Source organism: Aulonocara stuartgranti (genome assembly GCF_965226115.1).
Source record: "Aulonocara stuartgranti genome assembly, chromosome: 10".
Taxonomy (NCBI): domain Eukaryota; kingdom Metazoa; phylum Chordata; class Actinopteri; order Cichliformes; family Cichlidae; genus Aulonocara; species Aulonocara stuartgranti.
The window spans coordinates 28,843,470-28,867,645 of record NC_138946.1 but is presented as its reverse complement, the minus strand read 5'-3'; the positions used below and the strand labels follow the sequence as shown (position 1 = coordinate 28,867,645).

The window sequence follows — 24,176 nt, the reverse complement described above, 5'->3', positions numbered from 1 at the left end:
CACACTATGGACGGACAAGCGCCTGTTTTTATGCATTGTTAGCAACAATGACGGTATAACCATCGCGTGTCCGCTTGTTTATTTTCCACATAAACCTTTCACAATAAAGCTCAAGATCCTGTTGAGACTTTTCAAAATAAACTGAATCACTTGAAAGACTATGCAGAGTATTTACGGATGAGAAGCAAAAAAAAAGAGCCGTCAGGTGCTAAAAAATAAACCTTATACTCAAACGTTAGAATAGGCTTTTCCCAGCAGCAGGCTGTGTAATAAATACTTACACAAAAAATGGCGGCCGTTACAACTTATGTCTAAAAATGTATAGTTTCATACAAAGGTTAAAAAACTCGCCTCCAGGTAAACAACGCCCAGCTGGAAACACTTCACGCAAGTCGAGCTGCCCGAGATTCACAGAATTACAGAAAATGTTACATTTTTGTGGTTTATATCGTTATCAGGATGATAGATGTCTTATATCGGGATATGAGATTTTGGTCATATCGCACTGCCCTAGCTGAAATTCTCTAATCTTTCCTCCCTCCCAGGTTAAAATTATATCAGACCGTCTGGAGATTTACATTTATGTAGTTGGCTAAGCCCATCCCTTACAGCTCTTGTTTATGCTCTGGTTACAGTAAATCCATCCTCTCTGGCTGACCACAGACACCTCTATTGCCTTAAACCTTCCAAAATGTTGGTGATCATGTCATTACCAGAAACACTTTCAGAGACCATGTGTACTCCTGTCATTCAACTGGCATCATGTAAAATAGTGAATCAATTTTAAGATTCTGCTTCTTAATTGAACTTTTTCCACAGTCTTGCAGTTTCATGATTTTCTGAACATCTCAGTTGAGTGGCCCCTAATCTTTGGAGCTGTCTCCCGCACCACATTCCCAACATTTATTTAACATCTATTCATCTTAAAAGATAGTCTTAAAACACATTTTCATTCCAAGGTGTGTCTTAAAAGGTGCATATTAAAAAATATATTATTTATGTAGATACAATGGATATAGGCGGATACTAGGCCAGTATTAATCATTTTCTAAAGCCCTGTGGGTCTCCATCGGAAACCCGTGCAAGGCGGTTATAATAAGCTCGATTAGCATCTAACGTGCTGGTGTGCATGTCAACCCTTTCTGTTGTACACTATTTTTTACGAACTTTACGCGGCTTTTCCCTTACTTTTTCTTGCTGGAATAAACACGATGACTAACTACAAGTTCCCAGTAAAGCTAAAGATTAAGTGGGAAATACGTAAAATGTAGCTTTAGACGGAAAGAAGTCCACGAGGGTTCGTGCAGTCTCACACAAGCAGTCGAGCCTCAACTCCAACGATAACGTATACATTTGCATGTAGATTGATATGGCGCAGAAAACGAAGCCAGCCTAGCTCTGTCGCCGCCTACAACCTACTGCTTCAATAACCTGCAAAGACAATAGTTACTTATCTCGAAGATATGCTCTACATTACCTGAATTAAAATTTTACTGTCACGAATTCTGGGTTATTTAGCGTCAGTTATCAGCAAGCTAGCATCACATCAGCTAATGTAGCTAACTGTTGCCATTTAAGGATATCTCCGAGAACGATATGACCCCGACCGGAGTCAGAAGCCGAGATCCCTTTTGGGAGAAGAAAGTTTTTCCCATTGTCATCTGGGTCCTTCACCGTATCCTTATCAAAGAAGACAAATTTCCTCCACTGTAAGAACGCTGCCATTTTGTTAGTATTTGCAGACTGGGGTGTTGTCATGTGACACGTGAGTCACATGACCAAATCGCTGGTTCTCCATTTCCTGGCTATAGCAGGCATGAGGCAGACCTCTGGGCCCTATTTCAGGAAGCCGGTTTAGAAAACTCAGAGTGAAAAACGATACTCAGGGTTGAGTAACCCCGAACTGTCCAACTCGGAATATTCGGTTTCAGAAAGGCTGATAACAAGTAGTTCAGTCAACGCGGAGTTGCTTTAACCCCAAGTTAAGCGCGCGCACGAGGATACATAAAGCCCTGATTAGTGGAGCATAGATTAAGCGAGTCACCATGGAGACGGAGGGAAAGAAGGCGCGGTCAATGTATTTTACAGCGCTTGAGGCCGAAATTCTGATGGCAGCATATGCCGATAACATGCAAATTCCGCGGAAAAAAAGTAACACAGGCTCAGCTGCAAAAGAAAGGAAGCATGCATGGCAAAACATAGCCGACAGAGTCAATGCGTGAGTGTTAATTTAAACATTGATCTAGGGATTTCCACCCATTTAACACGTTATTTTATTATATTTTATTTTTTATTTCATACATTTTATTTTGTGACGTGATGTGAGCGCAGGTGCAACCCAACAGGCCCCAAACGTTCCTGGCAGCAAGTAAAAATGAAATATAAAAATATAGTCCAAACAGGTGGTGTAATTGTATTATGAGCCATAGTGCTTGGTCTGTTTGTCCGATGTAAATCAATTGCAGTTAGAGGCTACATTAATTTTCTTTCTGCAAGCACTTATTGAAATTATCTGAGCACATTACAAGTACATATTTGCTTACTCTGTATGCTCAAATGTGACCCGTTATAGCCAACAGAAAAAAAAGCGGAGGCCCGAAAAACAGGTGGGGGTCCTCCACCACCACCACTCACAGAGGCTGAGCAGTTGGCTTCCACATTTGTGATAATGTTGGCAGCATCACATATGATCTTCACAGTGCAGAGAACACAAATTAGCATCCATTACTATAGTGAAATAATTTGTTAGTTTGAAATGCTACAGGGAACTATGTACCTGTACATTAATGCTGTGGAAAGACTTCCTGTTCACATAGTCTCCTTCATTTACTGAAGGAGCAATGATTGGAATGTGAGTGCCATCTATACAGCGAATCACGCCTGGGAACCGTGAGAATAAATGTAAAATTTAAGTAGTAGTTCAAATATCACCACATCATGAATTAAGTTTTGTTCATCCTGATACCTGCAATTTTGTGGCATCCCTCTTTGATAAATCGTGTGGGTCTATGACCGGGGAACACCACAAACGAGTACAGGAGACGTTTCAGTGCAACTGTAACATTCCTGACTGCCCGACAGACGGTAGCCTTGGAAACGTGCTCAGCGTCACCAATATTATACAGAAAGCTCCCGTTTGCAAAAAACCGAAGTGCAATACAAATAATATGTACAGAACTGAGAGAATGTCCGCGATGTGTCACATGAGCAATATTAGGCCTGAGGATGTTATTCAAATAAATTATAGATTGTGCTGAAAAATGGTAACGTTCACACAGGAAATCATCAGGAAATGATAAAATGTCCAAACGCGCTCTAATCACTCTCTCCCGGCGGAGAGCTCTGCGGAGAATTTGGGCTTCAACATCTACTGGCTCTTCAAGGAAGGGGCACGCCATGTCTGACACTTCCTACAGTCAGGTTTCCGACAAAGAGGCAGAGAACGTCAGGGTTAGTTGAAGTAAACCTGCTAGGGGGCAGGTTAGCTTCACGGAGTGTGTCGTCATAGTAACTCACTCAGAATTAATCTAAACTCGCTTTGTGAAACCGAAAACCCAGAGTTTTCGTTAACTCAGGGTATACTTACTCAAAGTTTGCACTAAACCGGCTTCCTGAAATAGGGCCCTGCAGAGAAAAATGTGTGTATTTGTTCATATAGCAGCGGTCAGGACTTGACTGGGACAAAAAAATCAGCCTGGGCATTTTGACTAGAGAACGGCCCACCAGGTATTATAGGAAAAGCCATAAAGCCTTTGAATGAAAACAAATGCTGTTGTGACAGTGATGTACACTGTCTTGTTGGTATATATGTATCAATCTAATAAACTTAAACCTACACCATCCTCCCTATTCTGGTACTTACTTACCAGAAATATCAAACAACCTAATCAATAATTACATATACCTAACTAGCAGGGTTGCCAACTCCCAGTAAAAAAAATAGGGGACCACCCCCCCCCACCCTCCGCCTCATGATGCTTAATCGACGTAATCGACTTTAATGTATTGCCAGGGTAAAACAAATGCACAGAAACCAGTTATTTTTCTACAGTAATTAAATAGATTCAATATCTTTCTGCAACAGAATTGCAGACTGCACACATGGTACTATAGCTTATTAGGGCATATATTAGACTTAATATTTACTATATACAATAATGAATTTTTATATATTTTACATCAGATGACCACTTTGGTTGTAAGATTTGGTTGTATTTATTAAAACCTAGACATTTTAAATGAGAATAAGAAAGAAAAGTTTACGGCTGTGGCTCCAGCAAACATCAGCTGATACTAGAAAGTAATATCAAATAAATTATAACAACAGCTTATCAAGCTTAAACGTGTTGCTGTTGTTTAGCGCGACATCCGCTGGTTTCGTCTTTCTGGCGCAAAGTGGGGGATAAACAAACGAGACGGACTTAGGACAGCAAAGCCGATCAGCTGATCATTGATGAGTTTCATGATTGAAGTAGCAACAGGAGATGGAGGGGGAGAGAATGAGAGAAGAAGAGGCAGCTATGCAGCGTAAAGACACAGAATAACTCCAGCTTTGTGTCTTTTTTATAAAAAAAATTGCTGAAGTTCGGGACAAATGACGTTCCTTTACACCAAAATACAGAACTTTAAAGTTCGACCTCATCGGCTGTAATTGGTCCAGCCCAGAGTCGATCATGACCATTTGGCCAATCCACCACCTTTCATTGTTTATACCGTTACAAAAAAAACAAACAAACAAAACGAAAAATCACCATCAGCCCACCGGGCAGATGCCCGGTATGCCCGATGGCCAGTCCAGCTATGGCAGCGGTTATACAGTTTACAGTTATATACAGTGTTGGGAAGGTTACTTTTAAAATGTATTCCATTACAGAATACAGAATACATGCCCCAAAATGTATTCTGTAACGTATTCCGTTACGTTACTCAATGACAGTAACGTATTCTGAATACTTTGGATTACTTAATATATTATCATGCTTTTTACAACAACGTGAATGTACTATTGCTGTGTGATTTATTACTATTACTGAAGGTCCGCGACTCCGAACTGTGGTAAAGGGACCTCTGACTAATACAGCGGGGTCCCTGTCGGCTCGTAGCCGAAAAATAGCTTTACTTTGTTGTGTGGGTCAACTTTTCTTGAGAGAGACAGAGAGAGGCGTTGAAAGACTGCTCCAACGGAACTTATTGTTTTCGGAGGAAAACACGAACACGGTGTACAGTCGAGTCTTAATAGCTTACTTACAACTGGGCTCGTCAGGCACTCTTCTTGGCTGCAGTGGTTATTATTATATTTACATGCTTCCAGCTCCCGTTTTTCCTCGACGACAACTCGTACCTTTCCACTCCCCTTTTTCTCCCTCCTCGCGCTCACAGACCCATAACGTGTATGGCAGTCCATTCTCCCTGCAACACGGACTACACTGCCCATGATGCTACATTCTTTAGAGCTATGCTTGTAGCATTCAGCCTGTTAGCTTAGCACAACAACAACAACAACGAAAAGGCTCTCAGGAAACACACAGTCAAAAGAGAGAGAGAGAGAGCGTCGCCCTGTAACCATGGCAACCGTAACGCTGCCGCCTGGAACAACAGCACGTAGCTGTCAAACAAAACCCAAACAGTCCTGACCCGCGACAATATTAAACAGGAAAGTACCGCAGTGTAATCCATTTATTTCAACAAAGTAACTGTATTCTGAATACCACCTTTTTAAACGGTAACTGTAACGGAATACAGTTACTCATATTTTGTATTTTAAATACGTAACCGCGGTACATGTATTCCGTTACTCCCCAACACTGGTTATATATGGTACAGATAAAGGTGAGAGGGGGGTTACTGGGGCTTCGTTAGGTACACCTGTTTAGCAGATCCTCCAAAAATATCTAATCAACCAATCAAGTCACAGTACCTTAGTGTATTTAGGAATGTTGAAAAAACCTGTTTAAGTTCTAATCGAACCTCAGAATGAGGAAGAAAAGTGGTTTAAGTGACTTTGGCAAGGTTGCTTGTGACAGATGGACTATTTCACAAAGTGCTGACCTTTGCGCCACTAAGCCTAATCTTAAAAGTAGAGATAGTGTCTGTCTCCTGAATCCAAATTGGAAACTGGCTCCACAGAAGAGAGGCCTGAAAGCTTTGCTTCCCATTCTACTTTTAAATGCCACAAGTAAAGTCACAAGCAGTTGGCATACTCTAGGATAGTAGAAAAGTGCTATATAAGAATCCGTCTATTTACCAAGTAAGCCGGTAATCTGAAGAGTGAAGTGCTCTATTGGGTTGATAGGGTACTATAAGGTCTTTGAGATAAATGGGGCTGAGTGAGCATGCAAGTGCCAATGCCAGGGATTCTTACTGCAACATTTTGGATCAGGGAGTTTTAGGATAAATAATAATCTGATAATCTGACTGATAATAATGAATTACAGAAGTCCCAGAAGTAACAGTTCCATGAACTAGTTTTTAGCATTACTTTGAGACAGAATGTTTCTAATTTTGGAGATATTGTGGAAATGGAAGAAAGCAGTCCTGCATATTTGTGTAATATGTGCATTGAAGGAAATATCCTGATCAAAAACAACTCCAGCATTCCTCACAGTGTTGCTGGAGGCCAATGTAATCTTCCAAAAATATTGGAAATTGAATTCCAATCCTACTAAAAAAGTGAATTCTTTTTGTCCATGATACACAACAAAGAGATATTTGACATATTCTTGTTTAATTACAAATAGAATATTTGATATCAAAGGACCTAAAACAAAATCAGCCATTGAATGTGGAGAAGAAACTAAAAGAATGCAAGACCAAATTACACTTGTGTTTTAAAAAATATCTTGCAGTGGTGAGTACCAACCAAAAGCGGTCCAAGGAAGGGCTACCAGTAAACCGGTGACAGGGACATAGGCGCCCAATGCTCATTGATTGGCGCAGGGAACAAAGGCTGGCCCATGTGGTACAATATTTAAAAAAAAAAAAAAAAAGAGCTAATATAACAGAAATAGCAGAAAAGAGTTTCATATAAGAGTCCAAACACAGTGCACCACAGCTTGCTTTGTATGGGATTGCAAAGTCACAGGTCAGTCACAGTCCCTTTGCATGTGAGCATCAAAACTTGACCTTGGAGCGCTGGAAGAAGGTAGTCTGATCTGGTGAATCACGGTTTCTTTTACGTGATGAGGACAGACAGATGCATGTGCAGCATTTATCTGTGGACGAGATGGTAAATGGACTGGTTCTCATATAGCGCCTTTCTACTCTGAGCACTTTAGACAACTTGGTTCGTTCACCCATTCGCACAAGCACTTTTTTCTATGCTCTGCTATGTAAGTGCTTTTTATCTAACATTGACATGCATGGGATTAGTATCTTGCCCAAGGATATTTGGCATGCAGACCAGAGAAGATGGGGACTGATCCACAGCTATCCATGGCAGCAAGAGGGAAGGAAAGCAAGTTGGCAAGGATAGTGTGACACTCTGGGCAAAATTCTTCTGAGAAACCCTGGGTCCTGGACTTCACGTGGATGTCATTTCTAGACATAGCACATACCTGAACAGTACTGCAGACCATGTACACCCCTTCGTGGCAGTGGCCTCTTTCAAATGGATAATCCTCCCAAATCCCAAGTCTGATCAATGGAGTCCCCTCCTCTCAACTTGCATGACTTAAAGAACCTGCTGCTCTCGCCGTATTGGCAGATTCCACAGGACACCTTTACAGGTCAGATCTGTTTTAAACAACGTTAGTATGGTGGTTGTGCTGTGGTCCATGTACAGTTATCAACTATTTTTTTGGTATATTTATTTGTGTTTGTAGTGTGTGTGAGAGCGTTTCAGTAGTGTGTGTGAGAGCTAAAATTTCAGTAGTGTGTGTGAGAGCGTTTCAGTAGTGTGTGTGAGAGTGTTTCAGTAGTGTGTGTGAGAGCTAAAATTTCAGTAGTGTGTGTGAGAGCTAAAATTTCAGTAGTGTGTGTGAGAGCGTTTCAGTAATAATGTCCCTTACGGCACCTCATAGCCCACCCCTAACACACACACACACACACACACACACACACACACACACACACACACACACACACACACACACACACAAAACAGGGCACTAGCTGTTCATTATAAATATAATGAGGCAATGGAAGAATGTATATAAAAACACTTATTCCACACAGATGTAGTAGATGTTATTTTAATAGGTGTTCAAGAAGCAAAAGTTGCGTCAGAAGAAAGTGTCAAAGGAATAACAGTTGCATCAGCAAACAGTGTCATGACATAGTTTAGGACGATGTGGGGTATGGAAGGTCGGGTGGCTAAGGGATCCCACACTAAGCAGGGGTTCCAGTAAGGCAAGGCTGCATGTAACAACTGGGCTTTAACAATCAAAAACAGACGTTTCATAATGATTACAGTAACATAAATTAGAGTAAGCACATGATATACAACCCTATTGGAGGAAAGATACTTAGAAGATCCGACAATCTCTTCATCACAAAAAAGTCATGATCTACATCCAGTAAAGGGTAAATAACCTTATACATGTGCATGTATAAACAGATGCATATTCATTTCTATATTTCACTGTTTGTTTGTTTTTTTATTTGACTAAAACTATAAAAAGGAGCAGTAATAAATAAACCGGGACTCAAGCATTTCATTGTTGTGATTGCAGAAGTGTCCCAGTTGAACTCTTCTGAACAGACTTTTACTTTTACTGCAAAGGAAAAAAGTAACAAACCAGGGAAAGAGATTTTCCAACCACTCAATATGCACAAATCTTTCTTTTATCAGTCTTATGGATGGTGACATGACAGTCCTTTGGACTTAAAACTGCCCCACATTTCCAGTGACTATAAGGTGCAGCAGCTTTTCTGTCATGAGAACTGTTGGTTGTAACAACTATGTACCTTAGAAACAGTATACCATCATAGCATACAATACAGTACAATCAAGACTGAATTAGAAAAATACAGGTACAAAATGATTACATTCAAGAAGACAGTGCTAACACAAAAGGGTATTATAATCATTTAGGTCATTAATATAGGAATTCAACATTATAGAAGCATTTTCTAGGTAGAAAAAGTGAGGGAAAATGACAAAATTATGGCTGTATTGTAGATGTGTGGTTTTGTTACTGACACACACACATAGTGCCTTGAAAAAGTATTTGCCCCAACATGTTACATAATAAATTGTGATGAACCACATTTTTAGAAACCCGAGTTCACTTTCACTATCCACACTCCTGCCAGACCTGCTGAATTAAGACATTACTTAAACAGAACCTGTCTGACAAAGAAAAGTAGGCTAAACGAAAGGACATCATCCCATAACTTAAAGAAAAAGATGACATCTATCAGACTGGAAAGGATTTCTATGGCTTTGAGACTCCAGCGAACAGTGGGATTCTTTTTCTGGAGTGGCCAGCCTACCAAAATTACTGCAAGAGTACACTGAACAACTTGTAAAGAACAGCAAGGCTCACTTGCCTCAGTTATGAAGCAGTGTTCATGATTCAACAATAAGGGATCTCTATGGAAGAGACCCAAGGTCAAAGCCACTGCTGTCAAAAAACAAATAAACAAAAAAACTCCAATTTGATGATCCAAGAATTTTGGTAAAAATACTCTATGGACTGACGAGGGAAAAGTTGAACTCCTTTGGAAATTATACATTTCGTACAATTTAACATAAAACCAAAATAGCATTTCATAAAAAGTACATCATACCAACAGTTAAACAGTATGATGGTAGTGTGAGGTCTGGGACCCAGATGACTTTGCATGAATGTTTAAACTATTAATTCTGCTCTCTACTAGAAAATCCTGAAGGAGAATTTGGACTTACCAGAGACCACACTAGAAAGTCCACCTGTGAGGGGTTTGGTGTGGCCTAGTCAAAGGTTTTTCATTCTTAAAACACTCCAATGTGGCAGATTTCAATTCCGCAAAGAAGAATGTAACAACATTCCTCCACAGCACTATGAAAAAAATCACCAGTTATCAGAGATGACTGAGTGCAGTGTATGAGTTCTTGCCACCAAGGACTTGGATCTTTGTCTAATATTCGTTTTGTTTAATGCTCTCAAACCTCTGTGTTTCACAAACAGGCAAAGAAACAAAGAAATTAGCAAGGTGGCAAATACTTTTCCATGACACTGTATACATATATCATTAAAATGCATAATTTCCACAGAGTGGGTAAAATTTATATATGCTTCCAAGACCATGACCATTTTGCCTTGGGTCATAAGGTGCAAATACTGAATATATACAGGCATTTAGTGGTGCCTTTTTGTTGCACTTAATTCCAACTCTGTATCCCACACAGGATGAATTGTGCTGATAATGTTACCTGAATATTTAAATACCTAAAAAACAAACAAAAAGAAACAATCTAGAGCACCCCCCCCCCCAAAAAAAAAAAGCAGGATTTGTGGCTGAATATACCTTTCCCTTCTTTGGCAAATGTCAACATACTCACTTGCTACAAGCTAGTATCTGTCTCTTTTTTTTCTCTGTGTGGTCTGGGGGAAGACAACTTCTTTGTCTTTACAAAGAACTACACTGATTTCCACCAGTGGAAGAACTATACAGTTTACCATTGTACCAAGTGACAGAAATGTAACTTTCTTTTATATCAGAAAAAAACTACATACATCCATTCTTAGGATTATCATAAAGCATTTTGGGGTTCCTTTAACTTTGACTCTTTTTTTTTTTTTAATAAAACAAGTTCTTAGATGAATTAAAGACTTGTTGCATGTACAGGAATATTTGCATTGTAAGGCCTATATAAGATATGAATGACTCTGAAATAATGTATTTCTAAAAAAATGACTTCTCTGAGATCCAATATTACAATATTTCTGTCTCCTGTCATTAAGTGTCTGAAAGCACTGAAAGACACCTCATTATTTGAAGACAGTGCATTTTTTGGTGCCTCTCTGCTTATCACAGTAGAGACACATTTGTCATCCGTGAGCTTAATTTTTTTTTTTTAACAACAGTCCTAATCCAGTAAACTTCACCTCAGGAAAAACAGTGAAGTTCTTAAGGGACTTAGTTGAAAGAATATCATAAACACACACCCAAAAAAGAACGATCAAATAGAAAGCTAAAAGCTATAAAAGTTATTAAATGTGACTGAATCTAAGTATTGGTCTCCAAAGAGGAAGGCTCCTCGTGGTACATACATGACAGGAGTCTCAGTGGAATGAATATATATATATATATACATATACATACATACATACATATACATATACACATACACATATATATATATATATATATATATATACACATACACATATATATATATATATATATATATATATATATATATATATATACATATACATATATATATATATATATATATATATATATATATATATATATATATACACACACACATACATATATATATACATACATATATGTAAACACACATATATTCCACTGAGACTGCTCTCATCTATGTTGAAATTGTGGCTGGTTTTAGCCAGGTCCTGAGGGTGTTAAAGATACTACTGACTTAAGTAAGAACACTGCCTCTGGTGGAGATGATGCATTTTATTACCCCGTTACATGAGCAATTTAAACTTAAGATTAGTCTATTTTTATGGTATAAACAAGCAAAACACCTCTTTCATGAAGTAAGACGTACACATAAATTAACCTTTCTAACTGCTACGCAAACTGCAATAAGATCAAGTATTGACAAAAACTGCATTCACTTTTCAGAAATGTTTGCACTGACTTTGGGACACTGAGCAAGAAGCTGCTTGAGGGCTTTCTGGTGGCAAAGAGGGTGTAGGTGGGAGGGTTAAGACTATAGTTTAAGCACTTTTCCTCAATCTCCCCATCACAAAAATGTGTTTTTTCCCCCACAAGCCTCACAGCCACACTGTGATTCTACTGCTAGAAATTAGACAGGGCTCCTTGTTTACATGCAAGTGACGCACAGGTCTACTTTTCATATTCAGGCTATAACACATTTATTTGCGGTTACCACACTTTTGTAGTAAAGCATCACAATTTTAACACATATCCAAACCTCAACCAAGATTTCTTCAGTGTTTGAGTACACCGTAAGACTAAGTTAGTAATGGTCTACCAATCGTGGTTGGTTACCCTGGTTTAAGCCATTTTGGGTTGAAGCTAAAAGGGATTAAGAGCTATTTAAATGCAGAGGTATTGTAACAGAGGTGGAGGGAACTCTTCAGCAGGTGTATGTGTGAGGTATAAAAGATGAGAGAAAGCTGATTTGTCTCTAAAACAAATGCAGTTTCTTTTTTCTTTCCATCTAAAATGCCTTAACTTTAAAATGGCCTCTGTTTGATAAACATGTACAATAAACCCATGACATCCATCTCTATAAGAGAAGCCATGCACTGGTTGATAGCTTGATACTTTCAAAGGCCCTATTAGCATATCTGGGAGTGGGGATGGGGATGTATGGACTTAAGAAAGGCATCTTTCCCCCAAACCAAAAGAAGGTTTAAGGGGAAACACTGAGATAACGAGGAGGTGGAGGAAGAAGAGGAGGAGGAGGAGAAGGTCTCCTTCTCCTTCGAGGAAATTTACCACAAAGCGGAAGGTGGAATATGTCCAAAGCTTCTCGATCAAGTCTTCATTCAGTGTGGGGCTACCACAGAGGAAAGTTGAGATCCAATGCAAACCTTCGTGTTGTGGCTTCTCAGAACAGCAGAAGAGTTTCACTGATCAGCGCAGGAGATGAGAACTGGAGTCTGGGAAAGTTCGTTATTCTGACTCTCAGCCAAGCCTCTCTGACCTCTGAAACAAGACAGTAAGAGAGACTGAAGAGTATGCTTCATTTTTTAAACTAGTTTAAAGATTTTGCTTTCAAGCACTAGGCCCATTGTCTTTTAATGCAAAGTTCTTGGAAATTCTTTCAAGTTCTCTGCGTTTCCACCATAGTCTAAAAGACTATATGACATATGAATAGCATTTTTTTCTTTCCTTTTTTCATGTCTTCATTCTTGACAGAAGACAAATCAGTCATAAAACCAAAATAACACAATATACAATAAAAAGAAAGAGTATTAAAAATGCTATAACTCTCCAAGCTTTGTTATTGCAGTGCTGAATAACACAAATAAAGAGTCATTTGATATAAAGCTGAATCAGAGAGTAGAAATGAAAATAAAAATACTGGGTTGCAATGAGTCATATGGATGCGTCGTATAAATAAAGCTGAACTGAACTGAATGGTTCATATGAGATATCTAAATTCTAGACAGCAGCATGTAAGGGTGCTAGCAGTGCACTCTATTTTTTTAAATGGTCAAATTTATAACATTTGAGTGAGGAATACTCCCCCCCCCCAAAAAAAAAAATTTGCCTACCTTAATTAAAATGACCCAATAAATAAAACCTAACTAATCTCTGGTATATTACAATCCTTAAGTGTTAGCAAAAGAATAACAATCACAAGCCAAGTCCATGCATACGGTAACCGGTCTCTACCTGTGAATATTTTCCATGGCTGCAACCTCAGCGAGGGCAGCCAAGCTGAACAAGGCAGGCAGCTCTTGTGATATGGTGCTTCTTTCTGCCTCCTCTCCTCTGTGACTATAGCACCCCATTTCATTGCATAAATTCTGTTGTGGTAATGGCTTCTTATCCTGGTCCTGGTTCAGGTCCCTTGTTTTGTCTTCTGTAGTAACAAAGCACATATGTACAATTCTCAGGAACATAACTGAATATTTTTCAGAACATGTCATTAATAGTTTCTGCTCACATATTAAGTTTCAAAATAATTTTACCAAAAACCGTCATGACATGAGATGCCAGAGTGTATCGTGCCACCAAAAAGTAGAAATGGTTGGATCATATAAGTAAATATTAGCTGATTTATGTGGTACGTAGAAATGAATTTGGTCAAATGTGCTCTCACTCAGTTCTTTCACTATCTACAGCACATGTAGCATCACACATCACAGCAAAGGGTGTACTAAGAAGGAAGGAGCTATATTCAAACACTTATGTTTGGGGATGCTGTGACTCAGGTGGCAGAAAGGGTCATCTACCGACTGGAATTTCGGTAGATTGAATCCCAGCTCCTTATGTTTGTGTGTAAGAGTATCCTTGGGCGAGAACCTCGAGTTCCCCCTGATGCATCCGTCAGAGTACGAGTGCGTGAATATTTTCGCTAATTCTTTTATCTGAAGAATGCGTTAAGCAGAGTAGAACAGAATAAAATAGCCCTTTATTCCTTTTGTACATGTACAATGAAATTGTGGCCGATACCATACGTGAGATACAAACTCCTGGATACATTTTAGACACTCACCTGCCATTCCCCTCTGACCTCTGGCACAAACAAGGCATTTTTGCCTAGACAAACTGGATTTTATTGAAAATCTGGAAACTGTTGTGCAGGAAAATCCCAGTAGATCTGTTTCTGAAATAGTTGAGTATTACTCAGACTAGCTTTCTTCCTCATTCTGATGTTAGGTTTGAACTTCAACCATCTCTGCATGCTTAAACTGCTGCCATTTGATTGGCTGTTGAAATATTTGCATTAACAAGAAGTTAAGCAGGTTTATCTAATAAAGTGGTAAATTTAAGAATAAAATTATTAGTTTTCACAAAGTCTGTGGATTCAGTTTTTATTATGCCAGTTTGCATAAATGCAGTGGTCCCTCTTTACCATAAAACTAAACATATGACTAAATATTCTATTTCCACTGCATTTCAGCTCTGCCACAAAAAGACTGTGTGATTGTTACACAGGAAGCATGTAGAAACAGCTTAGAAAAAGAGTTTGGGTGACTGCACAAGTTGAGTGCTCAGACTGAGTAGAAAAGCGCTATATCTTAATGCATTCTCAATCAGCCAGTTAAGTAAATCTTCAGAATCTGAAAACGCTACATCCAGATGAACAGAATCAACCTTTGGAAAAAAAGAATTGGTCGATTTACCATTTACTAACAAGAACAACACAAAAAAGCTGTTTATAATTCTGATCATTTATCAGTACTGATACATGTGAGACTTTATCAGAGGTGTGAACATCACAGCAGATGCCTTTGTGTCAAAGTAACTGAGAATAAAACACGGAAAAACATGAAGGAGATTTTCCTGGCCTGGCTTTTTATAGCATATAACCTTAAAAATATTCTGCATAATTTTAAAAAGTATAAATTTCTACAGTATTGAACAGCAGAAATTAGGCTTTCTTGTCTGAGGACATTCAAGTCCAAAAAAAAAAAAAAGACAGCAGCCATTAGTGCTGTAAACAACGGTAGACTGGTGGGTAATAAGCGAATAAATAACGCCAAAAAACAAAGATTTGAGATGGGAAAACTGTTCTTGAAGTACAGAGAGAGAGAGAGAGCTGTGCACGAAGTGTGATTTTATCGTGGTGGAAGCAAAACAGCAAAAGTAAGAGGAAAGTAATGACAATATTTATCAAATGTGAAGCGTAGTTTAGATCTTATTTTGCTGCTGGTTCAGTGAATTTTGGTTGGAGAGAGACGTGTCCGTGTAGGTGCCGTCGGGTGAGAAAGCCAAGAAAGAGAAAGCTGATTCTGATGCGTCGGGTCGGTGCTCTGTGTTTACGTCTTTGTGCAGAATCCGTGTACCTGCTCTCATTTGCTGTTTGGTGGTTGTTGAAATAGTTTTGAGAGCTTTAATCTGAGATTCTGGCGTTTCTGGCAAAATATATTTATATTTAAAAGTTGATTCAGGATTTAATGAATTGATATCGCTTTATTCAAGCTACTCACCTCCCTCTTCCACCTGCACTTTCAAATGTACACACAAAGGACTACGGGACAACTACAGGACCATGGCCAATTTTAGAGGTCCCGCCCCTGACTATCTCTGATTGGGTCACACGATAGCGGCATGATGTGTGTCAGTTGTTGACCACACGGACACTTTCAGAGTTGCGGAGATTTTGAGAAATACATTGCTGCCATTTTCAATTTACAGTTTAGTGCCAAGATACTGTATACAAGAATTATCAGACAATGTAGGTACAGGCTGCTACAAGCTAATAAGCTTTTAGTTCCAGTTTCCTTAATATATCAGCCTGGGTGGACTGAGTATCTTACTAATTAAATAAATTAAAATATAATATCAGCATAAGACAAATTCTGGACTATCAAGTTGGACCTGCCACTTCCAAAATGACATTTTTTTCATGTATATTGATACATTGAGCTAAACTGCAAAAACAAAATGGATATTGACGTTACTCACCCTCACTTGGAGACACACTGCCATGTGCCGTGCGCACCAAGTGTGTAATCTTAGTCTTCCTTGCCTTTCGTTTCTGGCTACCAACTAGTATCTCCATGGTAGCAGTGCCCTGGACATCTGGGCACATTATGGGAACGGGAGCACATAATTTGACTTCCGAACCTATATCCAGTGTGGAATCAGTCTGTCCCACTGCTGTGGAGCACAATCACCACAATGGTTTCAGTCATTTGACCATTGCACAGACATAAAAAAAACCTGAAAATCACCGGCACAGACATTTGAGTCCTCTTAACAATGACTTAACGATTACAATTTTATCATTCATTGTGACCAAACAAAAGCATACTGTTTACAAATAATTCTCTGCAGAGTATTTCATAGATATCCCCTGTGTCCTATAGTTACAGTTTTGTTTAATAACTTAGAAATCACAAAAACAGGTAACTTTTGAACATTTTCATCCCCTGTGTTTCAGTTTTAATTTGAAAATGGTTCATGGACCTGCTATATAAAGCGCAAAAATCAACAATCTATTTCACCTTTTTCCACTGCACCTGGTTTCTCCTTTTTTTGTTTGTGCAATCTCGTCCTAACAATCTTGTGGAATGTAGTCTTTTTCTGAGATGGCCCTGATATAGCAAAAACAAACAAACAAACAAACAAACAAAAAAAACAAACAAACAACAAAAAAACAGATAGGTAAAGAAAGGAAGATCATGGAAATTCAATGTTATGGAGTCCAAAGGTTTCTTTGGTTTGTTTCTATTTTTTTATACATAATGAGAACTGGTCCTTAGTACCTGAATAGGACTGTATAAACAGGTATAGAGTGGATTATGGATGATAAGTGAGGGTGTAGAAATGGGTGACAAATTAATAAAAAAAACTCAACATCAAGCTTTAGTGCCTTAATGTCCATAGGTGTCTAAAACATTGATCGAAAATATATTTATAGTTAGATGTTTTGATGCCGGCAGTGGAAATTGCTGTCTAACAACTGGGCGAAATCTTCAGTTAGGGTACGGTCCAATGACTGTGAAGGCCATAGAATGTCATTCAAATAATCCTCATCTAATCACCCAATGAAATGTTGTGAACTGTTGTGTCCTATACACTGGGATATCGTGATCCTCAAGAGACCACATCCAGTAACCATTCAATCTTCAGTCAAAGGGAACACAAACCCCCCAAACAAAATCCTCCAAATCTTCAGGGGCCGAGGGTTTGAGTGTTTCTTTAATTTGTCACTCATATGTTATATCACATTATTTATTCTAGTGTAGACTGGACCTCAAACTTTGTTCCTACCTTTTCCGGTCTTAGACTCATCTCTTTGGATGGTGGTGCTGTCGGACTTCTTTTTTTTTGCAACAGCAGTGCCCTTTTTATCAAAGGTCATCGGGCTATACTGTGGCAGGCTGTTAAACTTCTTCTCAAACTCCTCCTCCAGTTTACCTAGGCTGACAAGTAAATTTCAGAGATTCACAAAGGGTAGCTTAACAAGCTTTAAAAAAAAAAAAAAGCCAAATGTCAGTGATCTTGTAAATTCTTCAAACACCAGCACAGAACAATAAACTGGACACAGGGAAAAAATGGGCATTACAACTACTTGCACAACAAAATTTAGGTGCAATGAACTGTTGAGTGTGGTTTCCATTTTAGTGGTTCATTATGGCATACTCGACATACTTGACTATTATATATGTGTAATCTACAGTGTTGGGACTAACGCGTTATTAAGTAACGCGTTACAGTCACTACGTTATTATTGTGGTAACGAGCACGGTAACTAGTTATTATGCTAAAATCAGGAACGCGTTAGTCGTTACTGGGATTTAGATAGGGTCGTTACTCGTTACTTCGTGTGGTGGCTATCGCGGAGCTTCCAACAGATTCAGTAACATTAGCAAGTGGTGGAGGCCAGCAGATGGATGAAGGAAAAGGGACGCAGAAGGAAAAGAGACCCGAGGAAGCCGCCGGTCCAAGTGTGAACTGAACTTCAGGTAAGAAGTTATGACCTGCAGTCTCTCTGGGTCAGATATGAACCAAGTTTAGGTGGAGTTTATTTTCGTTATTCTGACTTTTTCCGTACTGCGTGCTAGCTAGCATGACGGAGTTTCTATACAGCTGGGTGGGTGCTATGAAGTTAATGATGTTGAACTTTATTTTGTTCATAAGTTATTAGAGTTGCCAACCGTCCCGTCTGGTATTCAGAGAAAATATTACGCGTTTCTTATTGAGGTGAAAAGGAACAGTTTGTCCCGTAATTCAGCTACAATGAAAAAGGCACAAAGCTGGAGTTATTCTGTGTCTTTGCTGCACAGCTGCCTCTTCTTCTCTCATCCTCTCCCTCTCCCCCTCCCTCTCCCGTTTCTACTTCAATCATGAAAACTGATCAATGATCAGCTGATCGGCTCTCTTGTTTGTTTATCGCTCACTTTGCGCCAGAAAGAGGAAACCAGCGGATGTCGCGGTAAACAACAGCAGCACGTTTGATCAGCTGTTGTTAGAATTTATTTAATATTAATTTCTAGTATCAGCTGATGGTTGCTGGAGCCACAGCTGCAAAAAAGCTGCTGGTCATGATATGGTTTGGTTATCTGGTGAGAGGGAAACATGAAGATGAAACCAGGAGATGTCCTTACTGAATCATCAGAGCTGAACAGGTGATGGAGAAACAGGTTTACCTTTTAGGTGACATGAATGAGTTGAAAGGAAGTTATGAACTGTTTCTGAGAGACAAATAACCCCAGGATCCTTTTTTATGTAGCTGACAGCTGGTAACTGTGCAGGGGCGGATCTAGCAAAGTGTTGCCAGGGGGGCATGTAGGGCATTAACAGGGAGAGGGGGGCACAAAGAAATACTTTTCTTTCTTATTCTCATTTAAAATGTCTAGCGTTTAAAAAATAATTATCTGAATCTTACAACAAACGATTGATAGATTGATGCATATATACCATCAAAACAGTGTACATCACTGTCACAACAGTGTTTATTTTCATTCAAAGGCTTTATGATTTTTCCTATAATGATGGGCTGGTCTCTAGTCAAAATGCCCGGGCCAATTTTCTGTCCCAGTCCAGCCCTGTATGCAGCTCATCTGCAGTCTGGTGTTGCCTACATCTTCCTATTCAGAAGGCAGAATTTCTGAGTTCTGAGTACAAACGAAAGCACCACGACTGCAGTTTTTGTGTTGGATGTAAAAGGCGCACATGACACTGTGACGTAGGCTAGAATCATGGCAGTAGTCAATGACGGTCCAGGCGTGGGATTTCTCTCGTGGAAATATGCACATTATCTTTTCCTTTCTATTGGTAGGTGGCACAGTGCACTTGTGGCAAGTAAGCAAGCTAGAAGACTGGCAAAGTTATGGAAGCAACACATTAACAAGAGAATTCTGAGTAAAACCAAAGTTACTTTCCCTAGTAACTAGTTACTTTGAAAGTAACGAGTAACTTGAAGTAACTGAGTTACTCTTGAGAGAAGTAACTAGTAATGTAACTAAGTTACTATTTTAAAGTAACTTACCCAACACTGGTAATCTATTAGCTAAAAATATCATTTATGTATTACCACTCTAAAACAGCGGTCCCCAACCCCCGGGCCTCGGACTGGTACCAGTCCGTGAGTCGTTTGGTACCAGGCCGCGAGAGTAGAGGCTCAGGTGTGAAATGTATGGTTTTCAGGGTTTTTATCAGTTTTCAGCGTTATTTTGTTATAGTTTTTATCATTAACTCGGTTTTCCTGGGTCTTTTCACGTGTGTTATGAATAAATCTTCTTTTTTTCGGTACCGGTACTAGTTTTATTTTGTTGTATTTATTTAAAGGCCGGTCCGTGAAAATATTGTCGGGCATAAACCGGTCCGTGGCGCAAAAAAGGTTGGGGACCGCTGCTCTAAAAGCATTCCAGACAGGAATTCTATTACAGCTTTGTCAGTATTACATATATATTCTAAAACCTTTTAATTATTCACCAAAGGAAATCTAAACACATACACACAAAAGTGGAATAGTGCTAATATGATGTATAAATACAGGCAAAATTATTACACCCCCCGCCCCCCCAAAAAGTTTATTTCAAACTTTGATTCAATTGACCTCTCTTTTTTTCTGGGACCAATATTACAAATATATCTATATATAATTATATTTTCAAGTTACTACGGGCCACAAGAGTGAGAATGATACTTGGATTAAAAATGAAGGATTAGTTACTTACTCCTATTCCTCAGAATGACTGTAAGAAAAGCCAACTCACCCCTGAGAAGACTCGTCTTTGGACTTGGACTTCTTGAGCTTCTTGGGACAATTAGGTCCTATCTGTGAAACTGTCCAGCTGTCATCACTCCAGTTAGCGTCATGATCAGACGTACGGAAAATACCTCTTTTACCTGCAGATATTTGCAAAACATGAATTAAATTCTGCCCCTTACATGTATCAGTCACATCGTTCTTGAATCAAAATAGATACCTCGGTCAATATTGGCTCTCAGTGAAGTCAGCATTCCCTCAGAGACCAGAGTTTTATATAAGGCGCCTTTACAGGTTCGCTCTGATTTCCTGGACCCACGATTTTCAGTGTTAGACTCACAAGTTGCATCGCTTGACCTTTCCTTTCCTTTGTCGTGCTCTTCAAGATTAACAAGTGAATGATTGCAAGAGGACTTATGGGGTTCTATTGTCTGTCCTTGGAAATCAGTGCTTTCCACGTTTGTTGCTTCTGTCCTGGAGCCAATATCAGACAACTTTTCTTTCATTTCTACCTCAGGGGACCTGTGCTGTCCACTCTGCCCACTGCTGTCATCCATCTCCTCTTCATCTTTGACAAAGCTCTTGATTTTCGGCTTACTCTTCTTTTTGGGCAACCCACCACTAAGACAATTGTCATCCTTCTTCTTGGACTTTTCCTCTGTGTCCAAACAGACCCCTTTAGCCACTGACTCGATTGTACTGAATACACTGTCCAGGCTTTCTGAAGGGTTAGCCTTCTTTATAACTTTCTTTGATGAACACCGGCTCTCATCATTGTCATTTGACTTTGCCACGTCTCTTTTCTTACCTTTTTTTTTGACAAGTGCATTTTGGCTGCTGAATTGTGGGAGAATGGCATTAGTGGAGGTAGACGTGAGAGAGTAGAGCGAAGGTAAGAGTGCTGCTTTGTGAGGAGAGGCAGGGGAGAGGTCAGTGTCTGCTCTCTCCTCCTTGACCTCTGGCTTGATAGCAGTTTGTTGGAGAGGGTCTGTGGAGGAGCTGTCTTCTGGCTGAGATGCAACTGTGTCCATTTTTCCAGCTTCAGATGCTAAACACATCTATTTGGAACAGAAAAGCTTAAATCAAAGACAAAGACTGGCAAAAGTTCACTCAAATACCACCAACAGCAGTTTTTCCCTCTCAAATATTATCAATTCCTCATGCCTATCAATGAAGTCTAACATTTAAAGATACAGCCCCTTAAAATGACAGTACCAAAATTACCCATCAGTGATGTAGTCATTTTATTTACTGCATGCTATCATGCATTTAAATGTATTAAGGTCTTCTATAATTGTCATGGAATCATAATGCCCAACCTGTCTTTAAAACAATTATTTGTGTATATAGGCCAGTGATGCTTTTGCAAGTTCTTCATTTCGTATTTAGTGGTGACTGGATCAAATTCTGTTGCAGATACAAATTTTGGTGACTGTTATGTTATGTACTGGCAAAGTACATTTAAAGTGACACATGTAACAAATGCAAACTGAGGACATAACATTGTGTTTGCAGATGGATGATGAATATGAAAATCAGAAGAAATAGCATTTACAATACAGCTGGTTGGAAGGTTGGTGGTTCAATCCCTGACTGCCCCAGCCTGCATGCCAAAGTATCCTTGAGTAAGAGACCGAACCCCAAATTGCTCTCCAATGTATCCATCTGAGAGTGAATGTGTTTGAATGCTAGACAGAAAGCACTTAGGCAAAGAAAAAAATGTGTTTGTGTGAATGTGACATGTTGTTTAAAGTGCTTTCAGTGCTCAAGTAAAGTAGAAAAGCAGCGTGTAAAAACCAGCCCATTTACCATAAAAAAAACCATATAGATGTTAATTAATGCTGTATGTATGGCAATGATTGGCACACCCATTAAGGAGGTGAGATGGTATAAAGAGGTATATGTATATATGCCATGATCATTATAGTAACAGGAGAAAAGCTAAAAGAAGATACATGTTTGTCGGTGTAGTTTTGTTTTTATGTTTTTAGCAAATATAAACTGAAAGTATTAATGTTTCTTAACATAAAAGATTAGAAATATTATTGAACTCTAAAGGTTTCCATATAAAAAACTCAAATATAAGTTTAACTGTAAATAACTAATTATTATATGTTACAAAAACAGTCTTCTTTGTATTTCCCAAACTATTTTGCTCTTTTTGTTTTAGTGGTTGTTCAGATATAGTGCATTGTGAAACATCTTGAGGATTTCTGCCATCAAGTCAGGTCAGTTTTGAATGTTACTAAAAGGAAATGGAGCTTCTACATAATAATATCACTTTAACAGTATACAGTGGCTTACAAAAGTATTCGGCCCCCTTGAACTTTTCCACATTTTGTCACATTACAGCCACAAACATGAATCAATTTTATTGGAATTCCACGTGAAAGACCAACACAAAGTGGTGTACACGTGAGAAGTGGAACGAAAATCATACATGATTCCAAACATTTTTTTACAAATAAATAACTGCAAAGTGGGGTGTGCGTAATTATTCAGCCCCCTTTGGTCTGAGGGCAGTCAGTTGCCCATAGACATTGCCTGATGAGTGCTAATGACTAAATAGAGTGCACCTGTGTGTAATCTAATGTCAGTACAAATACAGCTGCTCTGTGACGGCCTCAGAGGTTGTCTAAGAGAATATTGGGAGCAACAACACCATGAAGTCCAAAGAACACACCAGGGGTCAGGGGGTAAAGTTATTGAGGTCAGGGGTAAAGTTATTGAGAAATTTAAAGCAGGGTTAGGCTACAAAAAGATTTCCCAAGCCATCCCATCCCACGGAGCACTGTTCAAGCGATCATTCAGAAATGGAAGGAGTATGGCACAACTGTACCAAGACAAGGCCGTCCACCTAAACTCACAGGCCGCTGATCAGAAATGCAGCCAAAAGGCCCATGGTGACTCTGGATGAGCTGCAGAGATCTACAGCCCAGGTGGGGGAATCTGTCCATAGGACAACTATTAGTTGTGCACTGCACAAAGTTGGCCTTTATGGAAGAGTGGCAAGAAGAAAGCCATTGTTAACAGAAAACCATAAGAAGTCCTGTTTGCAGTTTGCCACAAGCCATGTGGGGGACACAGCAAACATGTGGAAGAAGGTGCTCTGGTCAGATGAGACCAAAATGGAACTTTTTGGCCAAAATGCAAAACGCTGCACATCACTCTGAACTAGAGATGGACCGATCCGATATTACGTATCGGCATCGGTCCGATACTGACCTAAATTACTGGATCGGATATCGGAGAAAAATAAAAAATGTAATCCGATCCATTAAATATCACGAAAGCACCTCACAAAACTTGCAACACGCCGTAACTCACCTCAGAACGTTAGCACGTCGGAGCAGTATGCATCACGTGATAGAGCGGCTGTGGCATGCGGGACCTGTCGGTGGTCTGGATAGCATGTGGAGCTTCGCTAGCAACCCGGCATTTCATCTCTGACAAAGTTATCCCCGAGAGAAGTAAAGCAAGTTTGTAAGTCCATCTCTGAATGTTTGTAAAGCATTCCTGCGTTAAGCTTACCAAACGATATATGGAGCGACTGCCTCTTCTGGCTGCTACTTCAATCATGAAACTGCTTAATGATCAGCTGATCGGCTTTTCTGTCGCGAGTCCGTCTCTCTGGTTTGTTTTTGGCCCACTTTGCACCAGAAAGAGGAAACCATCGGCTGAACAA

At 39.4% G+C, this 24,176-nt stretch overlaps 2 protein-coding genes across 7 annotated transcripts in view; both read right to left on the bottom strand.

Moving 5' to 3' along the window:
- Positions 1-5,511, bottom strand: part of vps11 (VPS11 core subunit of CORVET and HOPS complexes) — a 28,538-nt gene extending 23,027 nt beyond the window's left edge. Inside the window, exon 1 of one of the 2 annotated variants that reach the window (XM_082547825.1) lies at positions 5,249-5,511. In XM_082547825.1, the coding sequence (XP_082403951.1) occupies positions 5,249-5,434 (186 nt within the window). In that variant the 5' untranslated portion in view covers positions 5,435-5,511. The other variant, XM_082547824.1, reaches the window with a different exon arrangement.
- A 2,662-nt stretch (positions 5,512-8,173) lies between these two features.
- Positions 8,174-24,176, bottom strand: part of bbx (BBX high mobility group box domain containing) — a 49,646-nt gene continuing 33,643 nt past the window's right edge. For all 5 annotated transcript variants that reach the window (XM_082549167.1, XM_082549168.1, XM_082549166.1 and 2 more), the window contains 7 exons: positions 20,712-21,549; positions 20,499-20,631; positions 17,548-17,699; positions 16,779-16,868; positions 16,237-16,431; positions 13,495-13,684; positions 8,174-12,801 (listed from right to left, as the gene is read on the bottom strand). In XM_082549167.1, the coding sequence (XP_082405293.1) occupies positions 12,723-12,801; positions 13,495-13,684; positions 16,237-16,431; positions 16,779-16,868; positions 17,548-17,699; positions 20,499-20,631; positions 20,712-21,549 (1,677 nt within the window). In that variant the 3' untranslated portion in view covers positions 8,174-12,722. The remainder of the gene's footprint in view (positions 12,802-13,494; positions 13,685-16,236; positions 16,432-16,778; positions 16,869-17,547; positions 17,700-20,498; positions 20,632-20,711; positions 21,550-24,176) is intronic.